This window comes from Erpetoichthys calabaricus, chromosome 10 (assembly GCF_900747795.2).
Source record: "Erpetoichthys calabaricus chromosome 10, fErpCal1.3, whole genome shotgun sequence".
NCBI classification, from domain to species: Eukaryota; Metazoa; Chordata; class Cladistia; order Polypteriformes; family Polypteridae; genus Erpetoichthys; species Erpetoichthys calabaricus.
Window position 1 is genome coordinate 76,960,760 of NC_041403.2, and position 12,679 is coordinate 76,973,438.

The following is a 12,679-nucleotide window of genomic DNA, read 5'->3' on the forward strand; positions in this document are numbered from 1 at the left end:
TCAGATTTACTTCTGGTACTCAAGAATTGATAAGCTAGCGTGACTCTCCAGGGAGGCCAGTAGAGTTCATCATTCTACTATTACATTCATTACCACTACGGGTCTTTCAAAGTAATCTGATTCTCCCTGTTATTGGCTTCAGCCCACAGATCCCACAAAAGGAGTTGGGAATGTGAATGCTTCCAGCTATGACTTTTTCAGTGCCAAAAATGAAACCTCTGCCAGCTATCATAACTACATCTCCACTGGATTAACACTGGACAAGCACTTAAATGGATTAAGGAACCTCTAATGTACTGAAGGAATGCAAAAGTGCATTTTATTTCACTTTACTACAGAAATGCATTTTACTGAATAATAAAATGGGTTCTTCATTAATAGAGATGACAAAATCTTAAAAGTTAGCAATGCTGCAGATTTATTTGTAACAGTAAAAGGTCTAAGTAATAAATGTACATATTTTGACTATGTTAATAGTTTAAATATTAACTTTTAACATTTTTATTCATTATTATTTGAATGAACTCCTGAATACTTTACAATGCTTAATATTTCAAAACAAAAAATAATCATTGTGTTACTGTAATGTGACTCAGATAGATGTCAGGAAAATATCACCTTGTAGGCTCCACAGCAATTCTGTCTAATAATACATGTGGAGAACAATAAACGCATCTTTCTTGAATCACTCGACACACACTGTCCTAGCCCATACAATTGCTTCAGATACAAATATAACAATGAGTAGAAATTGCAACCTGTCCAGAAACTATACAGTACAAAGAAAAATAGGTTGAGGCTTCTTACTTCATCATGCTCTGAGGTACGTTGGTTTTGACAAAAGGAACTGCACCCTGCTTCTTCAGCACCTGAACAATCACGCTGTCCTCTGCTGCTGGACAGCCTAATTTATTACACAAGCCACATGAAGAGTCTCGACCCTAAAAAAACAGAAACAGATTCCACAATTGCCAAGGATAATATTTCCGCATGGCTAATACTATCCCATTTCTATATCCTATCTGCACTGATGGAAACAAAATATAATAATCTCTTAATAAAATCCAAGGGAAGTCACAGTATGTGCAATTGCATTAGATGACTATATACATAACATATAACAAATGTAATAGCTCTCCAAGTCAAAGTTTGGCATCCCTGCTGTGTAAAAAAACACAAACATAATGAATCTTCAGGGGAAAGACATTCAATTATAAATTAAACTTCTATTTTCAATGACTGAAACAGATCCCTAGTTATAAGCCTGGTATTTCTGGATACTTAAACCATTTCAGGGTCACAGGAGTATGAAGCATAGGCTGGATGAATTCAGTACAAGATACAAACAACCCCAGGACAGAGTGCAATTGCAGAGCCAACACATATAAGCATCCTGACTTACACTAAGCAAAATAAGAAACACTTATTAACAGAGGTGGCCTGGTCTTTTGACCGTCACAAAAATAGTGATGATTAATATGCCATATTGAAACATTACCAATCAAATGGCACTAAATACATTCAACCCTACTGAATGGAAACAAAGTCAGCACTTCGGAACACTAGATGAAATATTCTTTACAGTAAACATGAAGTATTCTTTAAAAACTAAAGGTCTAAGTGCTCAAACTGCTCAAGATGCACGAATAGAATAGGTATCAGCCTAAAAAAGTTCAGGTGTAAAAAACTGAAGCTTTACCATCAAAAGAGGACACATAGCCATCAAATGCTGCCAAGAAATTCAGAAATCATCCACCTAGTCAATTTGCCTCAGACAATACCAAAAATAAACCATTACTGCAGGTTCTTTTTAATGTTAAATGTGCCTGTTACAGCAACCATAAGATTTTACTTTCCAGGTTGTTCCAGATGTTAGCAATAGCAAACTGTAGAGACAGAGAGAATGAGAATGTATGTGTGTGTGTGGGGTCACAAAGATTCCGATGGTCAACTGTTACGAAAATCTTTGAAATCAAAAAGCTCCCCAGCAGTCCAATGATAAAAAACAAGCTTCCATGTAAAGTACCTTAAAATTGACATTTTCCTTTATGCTGACAGGTATGCCAAAAAGAATCCCATCTTTGTATTTCTCAAGGTCTTGCAGTTGATCCTGACATTCAGGCAGGAAGGATGTTACACAGTTCACTTCATTCTGCAACTCCAGAGCCTGGTCAGGGCACAGAAAATAGACATTTTCACTTTGAACAGCTGGCCTTCAATTTCTAAATCTCACCAACTCTATAACATTCTAGAGAGCTATGAACATTTCATACCTTTTCCAAGTATGAGTAAAGTACTGCCTCCGCCGAAAGATGACCATTTTTCAACTTTCCGCTCAGTTCTGTAATTGGTAGTGATAAAATGGATTGCCTATCAATCTCAGAATGCTGCAAATAAAGAGAGAATTAAGAAAGTCAACCTGTTAGCACAGTTTAAACAAAAGCTGTTTTTTTTTCTTTTTGTAAACAGTTAAGTATGTTCATCAATAAAAACTGATAAAGGTCAAGGCTTGCCCAACCAAGTAGATCAAAGAGTTGCAGAATGTATCCAAGGTTGCTCCACAGACTGGACAGACTGCCCGATTCAAATCTGAAAACATTTTCTTCCACATAATTACACTGGTAGAAGTCACCCAACTATTATATAAACTCAAGCCTCTAGACTTAAGTTACATAGCATTTGTACTCCTCAGTGCCATTATTTGTATCTAAAATTAAATAAGTGTTTGTGAACAAATTATGAACACACACAAAGAGGACAAACAGTTCTGGTTCCTTTTGATATACATAAAATAGTATGCCATCCCAGGTATTTAAAATCATAAACAATAATTTTCGGATGCAGTATCAAGTTGAATGTTTATGAACTGTGCTCTCCTTGACTTCGTAACTGGCAGACAGTGTCAAACACAAGCACTTCATGGAGTGTGTTTCTTAGCTTGAATTAAGTGAAAAAAGTCAGGAATGGAGAAGAGCTTACAAAGTCCATAACAGCAGCTTCCATTGCTCTTCCCAGAGAAATTTCTACCAGTAGATATGTGAGGTCACATCAGCTCGGGCTGATCATGTCCTCTTCCCCATCACTTGACTAGCAAGCATCAGAAAAGCTTACACAAACCACAGCTGAGAAAGAAAAGCCTATCTGGAAGATGACAATTGTTTCTTTTTCTTTTCATCTGGACATTTTTTTCTCTATATTCAATCGGGGTTTCAACTGAAACTCCATCTCTATATGTGCCTCATTCTCCTTTACTCTTACAACAGATGGCTCTGTATTTAAAGATTAAATGTTGACTTTTTAAATTATTTTAATAATCTGCATTCAAAAATTTACACTATTGTTCACTTTTAACTTGCTACCATTGAATGTCCTCTTAAAATGTGTAATGTATTAAGTACCTAAAATAATAATAATACTTTTTGTGAAATGTTTAACATGTTAGAATGTAACTTTTTTCAGAGCTAAACATAGCTACTGTATGTGAACCAAAATGCTGGTCTGCTTAATAAAAAAATCTCATTGCAGTCATAATACTCAAATTACATTGCAAGTCAATTCATATTAAAACATAACCAGTTTATTCCATTACTGGGTCATGGGAGGCCACAGCATATTTTAGCACCACCGGGTGAAAGACAATGAAACAACCCTGGAAAGGGCACCATTCCATCACAGACCCCACTCATGCACACACATACAGACTCGCAGTTAAAAAGAGACAATTTAGAATCACCAGAACACCTTGGCAATGTCAGTGGGCAGATACAAAGACTCAGGAAGAACATGCAAACTGCACATTGAAATTGACCCTACCACCAAAAGTATAATTCACACAAATGTTTAAAAAAAAATAAAATGACATTATATTCAAAATGCTATTAGTGTATAAAATCCTTGCATACGGGTAAAAGAAAATATCTTCTGAGGCCAATCAACACTTAGCATGTGAGGATGTGACCATTCTGGCCAGAGCAATGTGAGAGTTTCGTCATTGTCACTAACATCTGAGTGGTAAAGACTGAAGATTTAAATCATCACAGGCTTCACCAGGGCAATAAACATGAATCATCTGGGGTTTGAAAATACAAATTGTTTTTTCCCCCCCTCTTTATTCCTCCCATTTAGGAGATGTGCACTTTAGGTTAACTGACTAATCTAAATTGGCAGTGTATTAATATGTGCGCTCCAACATGCTCTGCAAGCAACTAACATTCTGTTCAAGCTTCTGTCTCCCCACCATCCTTAAATAGACAAGTATGCTAGAAACTGAATGGATGGATTAATACTGCAATTCCCTTTTTTTTTTTTTTTTTTTTTTTTAAATTGTGCCCATATCTGCTATTCACAAGTTCTGTTTAATGGACTAATTTTATTTCAAATCTCAGGAGGTAGCACTGTAATACAGTAGTTTTTTTTTTTTTGTTTTTTTTTTTTAAACAGGATCACTGTTAAAAAAAAGTCTGCAATAAAAATGTAAAAGAGCATGTCAAAATGTATGTATTGGCATAAGCAAAGAATTAATTTAACTAATTTAAGCAATGCTGTAAATGTGTTGGCCTACACACTTGCTCAAATTCAACCTTGCATAATGTTGGAACCTATTCAAGAGGTTTACTTCGTTATTTAACTTAAGCAGATTTCGCCTATATGTATTTTACTTTGGTAAGTTTCGCTGAGGGCTACTTTAACCTTTACCCCACTAAATGTGAGTTCTAATATTAAACGTTTTACTCTAGTACAATACATTTCCAGCAAGTTCCTGTTACTCGTTAACTAGACCAACCTGTTAAATTATCCCAAAGAGCCATATCGGGTGTGCGGTCAACAGGTTATAGTTCAGCGTTGCTCAGATACAACCAATAGAAATACGCAAATCCTTCGAAGAAAACAGCGCCGTAGCCATCCACTTATTTGGTACAGATACACAAAATGAATGTGCACTTCTTCCACGTTTGTATTTGACATTCAAATCTATAAAATGCAAAAGATTCGTATATAATGCAGTGTGCCTGCAAGCATTTAAAGAACTAAATGCCTTCAAGAATTTACCTTCAAATTTAAAGAAACATGTTGAAGTAGAGATAGATCGATTGATACTTTATTAATACCAAGGGGGAATTCACAAAAGTAAGCGTTTTTCTCTTTTTAAGCTACCTTCTATGGAGCCCCTAAAGTCCTAAGGTGCGGTGTCTTTTTAATCTTGTGCAAACAAGATTTTATGGGTACAAGTAATATCTCGAGGCGATAAATTTTACACCAGTATTATCCGAACAATACCCGTATGTTGTACGCACAAGATAATGTGATGGATTCCTGCGAGCCCGGCTGTAAAAGTCAAAGCTTAACTAGCAGAGACAGACACCGGGTTCAAGCCAAAGCCCGTGACCTGCGAGAGGTGATGGGAGTAGCCCCACCCAAAGGGAAAAAGGTTTTGTTGTCACTTTTTAAACGAGTGCTAATAAAAGGAGTGTCAGCTTTCAATCTAGCAGTATTAAGTACTATTGTTGCTATCTTATAGAAACCGAGCTCGGAGAAAACTAATGAAACACTGCTCTGCCGACCAGAATCTAAACGAGCTACGACTATGGAAACTGACAGGTGGCTTATTAAGTGAATATTCTAGTTTTGTGTGCAATAGTGAGCTTTTAACAGCAATATATTTTGTATTGGTAAATCATTGGAGAATTACTACACATCAGTTTATTTATCTTCCGCTGAATTTCTAAGTGTGGGTCATATTTTTCTGTGCTGCCCTTATAATTAGCCCTTTACCCGATTTGTAATTGTCATTTTTCACAATAAAGTTAAATTATTGTAGTGTAATATTAATGCAAGTTGGTTTAATCCGTGTGTATGTAGAATCTGTATATTGGCCTGTGTTAGTAATATGAATACTGCGTCTACTACAGTACATTATGAGACAACTGGTATATATCTGGTTATGTTGGAGAGTTAATATGTCTTGAAATAGTTGTGCTTAATTCCATAGTTTAAATGAGCGCTCGAGTGGGCAGATTGTAAATTAAATTGGGTACCAAACTGAACAAATTAAACCACAGCTTTCTTAACACAATTCTTGTTAAAGATAATACAATAATTTCAGAATTGTGGTTTATTATTGAATGTAATAACTACCCTTCTAAAATACCCCTTTACCTCTGCGAAGTATGATAATCCCAATTTTTTCCTTAATTTTTAAATATTGTGTATCTAATTGTGAACTGTTCACTTATTTTATATATATTATATATATAAAAATTATTTATTTATTTTTACGGATGACGCTAGGATTGAATTGCCGTTTCGAATCCCGTAAATGCCGGAAGTGACTACTCCGTTGGGAACTTGAGCAAGACTCCTTAACCTGCAACTGCTTTGTTCGGAGTATGACATTAATCTGCATCCAGCCCTGAGTCCTCCAACTTGGGGGTTGGTCCAAAACCTCCCACTTTTTCAGTGTGGTGCTGAGGTTTCACCTGCTGCACTCGAGTCCCAATCCAGATGGTTCGTCGTGTGGTTGGTGCGGCAATGCGCTGTCAGCGCATGCTCCCAACCCCCTCGTATTTTACCGTTCTCTGTGCAGCTTGCTGCCAGGTATCCCAATAGGGCAGGGGTAGGCAACGTCGGTCCTGGTGAGCCGCAGTATGTGCAGGTTTTTGTTCCAACCCAGTTCCTTAACGAGAACTCAATTATTGCTGATGAAGCACATATTGCTTAAGTGACATTTTGATGCTTCATTTTAGTGGTCTCGCTTGTTAAGGTTCTCCAACCTTAATTGCTTATTTTAATCTTAAACTGCTGCATTCAGTGTTTTAATTGCTCCTTATTAGCAATAAGATGTAAAAGACAAAGCAGCCAGCAGTTCTCCAGCTAGCTTTTTTCCAATTACATCTGTGTGTGTTCATCATGCACTGTTTGATTTAATAAAACACTTAATAGAAAAATGTGACAAACTGAAAATGATCTGTTTTAGGCTTCATATCATTTGGATGATATCTTTGGAAAGGAAAAAAATCTACGATATAAGAGCCTTACATTGCACAGACTAACAAGCCATAAAATTAAATAAGGTCTGAGATTGGCAATGATTGGTTTCTAATTAAGCAATTGGGTTGGAATGAAAACCTGTAGCCACTGCGGCCCACCAGGACCGACGTTGCCTACCCCTGCAATAGGGGAAACAGTCTAAATTGTACTCACAATCAGGTAAACACTGACTGCAGTTATATCTTAGCCGGCTAGATTGCTACAATGCACTCTTAACTCGCCCACCAACAATCAGTTTCAGTTAGTCCCGAATGCAGCTTCAAGAATCTTTGCCGGAAAAAATAAATCTGAGCACATCTTGCCAATTTTAGCATGATGACATTTTTTCTGTTCACCTTATAAATCAGACTTGCAGAGACTGAAAAAAAATATACAGTACATTTAATGACTATACATCTCTTAATTATGTATCTATCTTATGCAAGTGTGTATTACTTTTTGAATACTATTCATTATTATTATTATTTTTTTCTTTCCTTGTAACTATTTCTTTGAAATCTTGCAAAGCACGCTGAGCTACATCTTTTGCATAAAAATGTGCTATAGAAATGTTATTGTATATTCCGATCAAATACTTATTGCATTTGCATGATTCATTATTTTGTAGTGCGCTTCTGTAGCCAAATACGATGTTATTTAAAATTAAAATAAATGTATTGTATTCTCTACACAAAGCCTTGCACATTCTCATTAGTATAAAAATGTACTTTTGAAAGGAGATACTTTTTTTTTATGGAAGAAGATGATCCACTGTGGCAACCCCTAACGGGAGCAGCCGAAAGAAGAAGACGACTCAAGTATCATTTCTCAGTATTTTTTTATACTCGGAGCCTACTGTATCCCAGAAGCTTTGAATGCAGGGCTGGAACCAACAAATCAAGGATGCACTCGCTCTCATGGGGCCAATTTACAATCGGCAGCTAACTTAAACAACACCTGGTTGGGATTAAAGCTGGAGTACTCGGAGAAACACTAATGAAGATTGGCGAAAATGCGCACCCCCTATACAGACTACCACGAATGCTGCATTCTAACCCTGGACGCTATATTTTAACCAATGCACAAACATATCACACCTCAATTGTAATTTCAACAGTTAAAATGGAACCGACATTTACAGAAGACGATTACTTCAACATAACTGCAAGTGGAAGTGCAACGAAACCTATAGAAAGTGAAATCATATTTAATATTTTTACTGTGCATTGAAGTAAGTTTATATTGATGACAGATTATTCATTTAAATAAAGTTCCCTCTCTAATTAAAACATCTAATTACTTTGCAAGTATTATGCAACCATCTGTTTACTGAACTATTTAGCCGAATGGTAATATACTAACCTCCCCCCTTTATAATGACGTAAATTAATTATATATATATTTTATATATAATATGCATACATACATACACATACAGTATCTTATAAACCACTCTGGAAAAATGAACATATTACATAATTAACTTTTCTTCCTCATAAAATGTTATCTATTAAATTTTCGTCTTTGGAGCAAACATATCACCCCAATTCTATATAGTCTTCTAATTTGCGCGCATCTTAAGTTAATATTTATTTATCACCTTAGATCGTCTTACCGTTAAATTATCTCCAGTCATGTATTTTTGTTTTGTATTTACCTGTTTCTTCTCAGACGTAATATTGCATTTATTTTATTATTTCTGAATTGGATGAACCGGACAACACAAAAAGCGAGAGTTCATCAGAGCCGGTAACTCCTATACTGTACTGTAACAGCTGCCGATTCTTTACGGTCTGGGCAGAAGCTGCCCCAGTGGTCGCAGGAAACTCGAGTGACGACAGCTCTTTTTGAAGGAGTAGGCTGTAAAAAAATTGTGGCGACCGCCTCACCTCATACTTCACCCGTCATCCCAACCGCTGGGCTCCACTGACCTGTTGTGTGAAACAAGACACGGCATGCTGGGTTTGGCGTAGTGTCTCGTCTCTGGACGATTTCGCCTCTGCTACTTTCTTGTCCACTTTGCGGGAATTGAGATACCTCTTCAGCCAGACGACGGCTCCGGCTGCGCAACCTGCTGCTACTAAAGAAGCCATCCAGCCCGGAGGAGGAGCAGAAAGAAGCTGCTGACAGTCATGTCTGATCAGTGGCATCCCGAAATTTAACTATGGATGTTGAGAAGAACAAATATATCACTAACGAGCGGACACAAAGTTATCTTAATGGCGGCTGCAGTGGCCGTGCAGGACTTCCAAGGGTACTGAAGCTGTAACTGCGCGCGCACTGTTGAAATATCAAAACTGTTGCACCATCTCGGTCATCTAATTTCACACGGTACGAAGGGGCTTAACAACAAAGGAAAAAAGGAAATCCTGGCCTGGATCATCAAAGTAAACGTAGAACTGTATATGTTCAACGTAACTTTTCTACGATTGCAATCCGCTCCACCCCCATTTACTGTATATTTAAAGATGTGTATTACGTGGCATGGAAATACATTTAGCTGTTTAAAATAAAATCTATAAATAGGCAGCCCTGGGATTCCCAGTCCGGATATTTCCAACAAGGGGCAGTCAGCAAAAGCAGGCGCGGCGTCATCGATCACTTCGTAATGAATTAGCAAATCTGAAGTCCGCAAATAGAGGCGGCGGAACGGGGGAAAGTTCGGTTAGCCGTTAAAACTGAGCGCTGAAATGAAAATTGGGGTTTTGGCGCAAATATTATTTAGTTATTGCACCAATTGTTATATTCGCTTTATCATAAAATTGAGTTTCTAACGGAATGTGACCTAGGAAAAAAGACTGATAGGTAAACACCCTAGAAATGAAGGCACACTTGATCAAACTTTCAGGTATAGAACACACAAAAACCTAAATAAAAGTAATAATGAATGTAGCAAGTGAAGAATTAGATTTCATAAATACCGGTAGTAAGGAGGTTGTATTAATCCACTTCTATTGGTGAACTGCTATAATATTCACGATTGACTCCCAACACTCCAGCAAAAAGTCCCGCTCTAAAAAATAATAAAAACTGAGCTGAAAGAGAGAGAAAGACAGACTGGGAGCATGCACTGATACGGCATATTGCTGCACCCACCACAAGACGAACCACCTCTGGATCCCAAATTAGGACCTAGAGCCGCTAGCAGCCAATATTAAAGAGCATGCAACCAGCCTAGCACAGATAATAATAATAATAATTAAAAACAATTCGGTCAGTAATTAAAAAAATCTAGATTTATCATTTATAAAAACACGATTTGGAAAATTAAATAGAGGAAGTCAAAGATCAAGAAAAATAGGTAAATGAGCTTACACTTAAAGAAAAGGAAGCAGAAAAGATTATCATTTCAGACTCAGTGCATAGTTGCCAGATTTGGCGATTTCACAGTTAATTGGGCAATTTTTAAATCTGTTAGGTGTGAAGAAATATGAGTCCTCATTTTGGGCTATTTCTTTTCAAGCTGTGCATGGCTTTGAAAAGACAAAAAATGTCAATTTGCATTTCCATGACCTTTTAGCCTGGGCAACCATAGATAAAAAAAACCTGTCGATTTCACAGATAAATACAGTTCATTCAAACAATGATCTTGCAATCAGTGCTACTGTTCCCCAATTATTGACAAAATTGGTTATTGCCTTGAGATTATCGCATGGGTGTCCAACTCCGGTCCTAGTCGGCCACAGTGGCTGCAGGTTTTCATTCCAACCCTTTTCCTAATCAGCGAGCAGTTTTCACTGCTAATTAACTCCTTTGCCCTTCATTATTAATAACCTTGTTTTTAAGGATCCAGTCCTCTGAATTGATTTGTTTCTTCAGTAAATGGCAGCCAAACAGAAATGAGATGTGAAACGAGCCAACAGATTAACAGGTAAATTGGAACGTCAAACTACAACCAGTTTCTTAATAAGAAATCAATTTTTGCTGTTACTTAAAGCCATTATTGAATATCATAACTTGTTGCTGCTCACATTCTGCCACAGCAGACTGCTGGTTTTCTGTTTTTTCAAAGACCACCATCAAAATGTTTTGGTGACCTGAGCAGACCAACATGACCAAGATCTTCACCTTTCTTTATTTTCAGGTTAGCTGCATGGTGATGTGGCAGCTTGTTGAAGTGATTTTAAAATTGACTTAAACAGCATAATGATCATTAGGTTTATACACTTTGTTAGCAAAATGGCACGTGATGTAAGCTGTAGCACGCAGCTATACACTTAGTTATTTGGGCTGCTTTCCAGACTTTAACACCATCTATCTATCTATCTACCATAATTTGATTTGATAAAGAAAACCCACATTATGAGACGTGTTACACAGCCAGAGCATGCAAATAATATTTCTCATGTTAAACAACAGTATCCCAATGTTTTCTACAGGGAAATTACTACAGCTTTGTAATCAATATAATTACAGTAGTGGTTTGAAAAGTTCCTGATAACACTATGATTATTTTCTCAATATGGTTGATGCTTTAGCTGTTGTTTCCTTTAATGACTAGTCAGTGATATGTTTTGGATGATTGTATATGATGTGATAACTGTGCAAACAAAAAAGAGTCTCAAATTCTCTGTAACATGGTAAATGAACATCCACCTGATACCAACATCCAGCACCACCCCAAACATCCAACTCCTCCCAAAAGACCTAGCTAGTGCTTATTCTGCAGGATGCAGCTAGGGTACTTGATTGCAGTGGGAATCAACCAAATTACGGCTGAAAAAAGGGTCTGTCTTAAAAAGAGAAGCACAAATGGTTTTCCAAACCGACAATACTGAGGCAACTCCAGTACAGAAACCATTTCTGTGTTAACTGCATTACTGTTGGACTACATTTTAAAAATATGGAAAAATACAAAAAAGCTTTAAAGAATAGGAAAAACAGGAACTGAAACAGCATTTTCTTCCAAGTGTGCTTGCAACACAGCAATAATCAAGCCAGCCTCACACTTACAAACAGGTATGCATGAACGTTCTGCATATGGCTGTTACAGCTCTGCAATGTTACGCTGGCCTTGCAAAGCTTCATGGGCCACGTGGAAAAAAATGTTCACCTAAGCTGGCCACACAGTGAATTTCCTGGAAAATATTCAGTGAACAAGGTCACTGGCAAATTCTGTATATTTGCTCTGAAAAACGCGTCCTCTTCCACCCGACTCTGGCTCGACCAAGGGAGTGAGGCGGCCTCTTTTATACTGTCCTGGATGTGCCCCAGGTGCTTTGTGACACTGTTCCAGTGGCACTTCCTGGTGTGGAGGAAGTGCTGCAATCCAAAGCTTTAAAATCGTCTGGGCGCCCCCTGGCGATGGCCATGGGCACCAACAGGGTTGAGCTTCTAAACTCTGATCCTGTGGCCCAGATGCAGGAGGGATTACACCTCCTCCAGACCATGAGGGGGCAACCACCCTGGTGGCTATGGGGACCATGGGAAAGAAGCATGGAAGCTCAACCCTATAGGGGCCCATGGTCACCGCCAGGGCGTGCCCCGATGCCTGAAGAGCCCTGGCCCTCAGCACTTCCACCACATCCGGAAGTGCTGGGGGGCCGAAGACCAGGGACACCCGGAGTGTTTCCGGGTGCACAGCTGGCACTTCCGCCACACCAGGGAGTGTCGGCAGGCACTCATTGGGAGGCACCTGGAGCACATCTGGGTG

General features: G+C 38.0%; 1 protein-coding gene across 1 annotated transcript in view; it reads right to left on the minus strand.

The window, feature by feature from the left end:
- Nucleotides 1-9,377, minus strand: part of LOC114659171 (vitamin D3 hydroxylase-associated protein) — a 45,379-nt gene extending 36,002 nt beyond the window's left edge. The window contains exons 1-4 of the mRNA XM_051932800.1: nucleotides 8,958-9,377; nucleotides 2,274-2,387; nucleotides 2,027-2,167; nucleotides 808-941 (exon numbers count right to left, since the gene is read on the minus strand). Coding sequence (XP_051788760.1) covers nucleotides 808-941; nucleotides 2,027-2,167; nucleotides 2,274-2,387; nucleotides 8,958-9,176 — 608 coding nt within the window. The 5' untranslated portion in view covers nucleotides 9,177-9,377. The remainder of the gene's footprint in view (nucleotides 1-807; nucleotides 942-2,026; nucleotides 2,168-2,273; nucleotides 2,388-8,957) is intronic.
- Nucleotides 9,378-12,679: the final 3,302 nt, after the last annotated feature.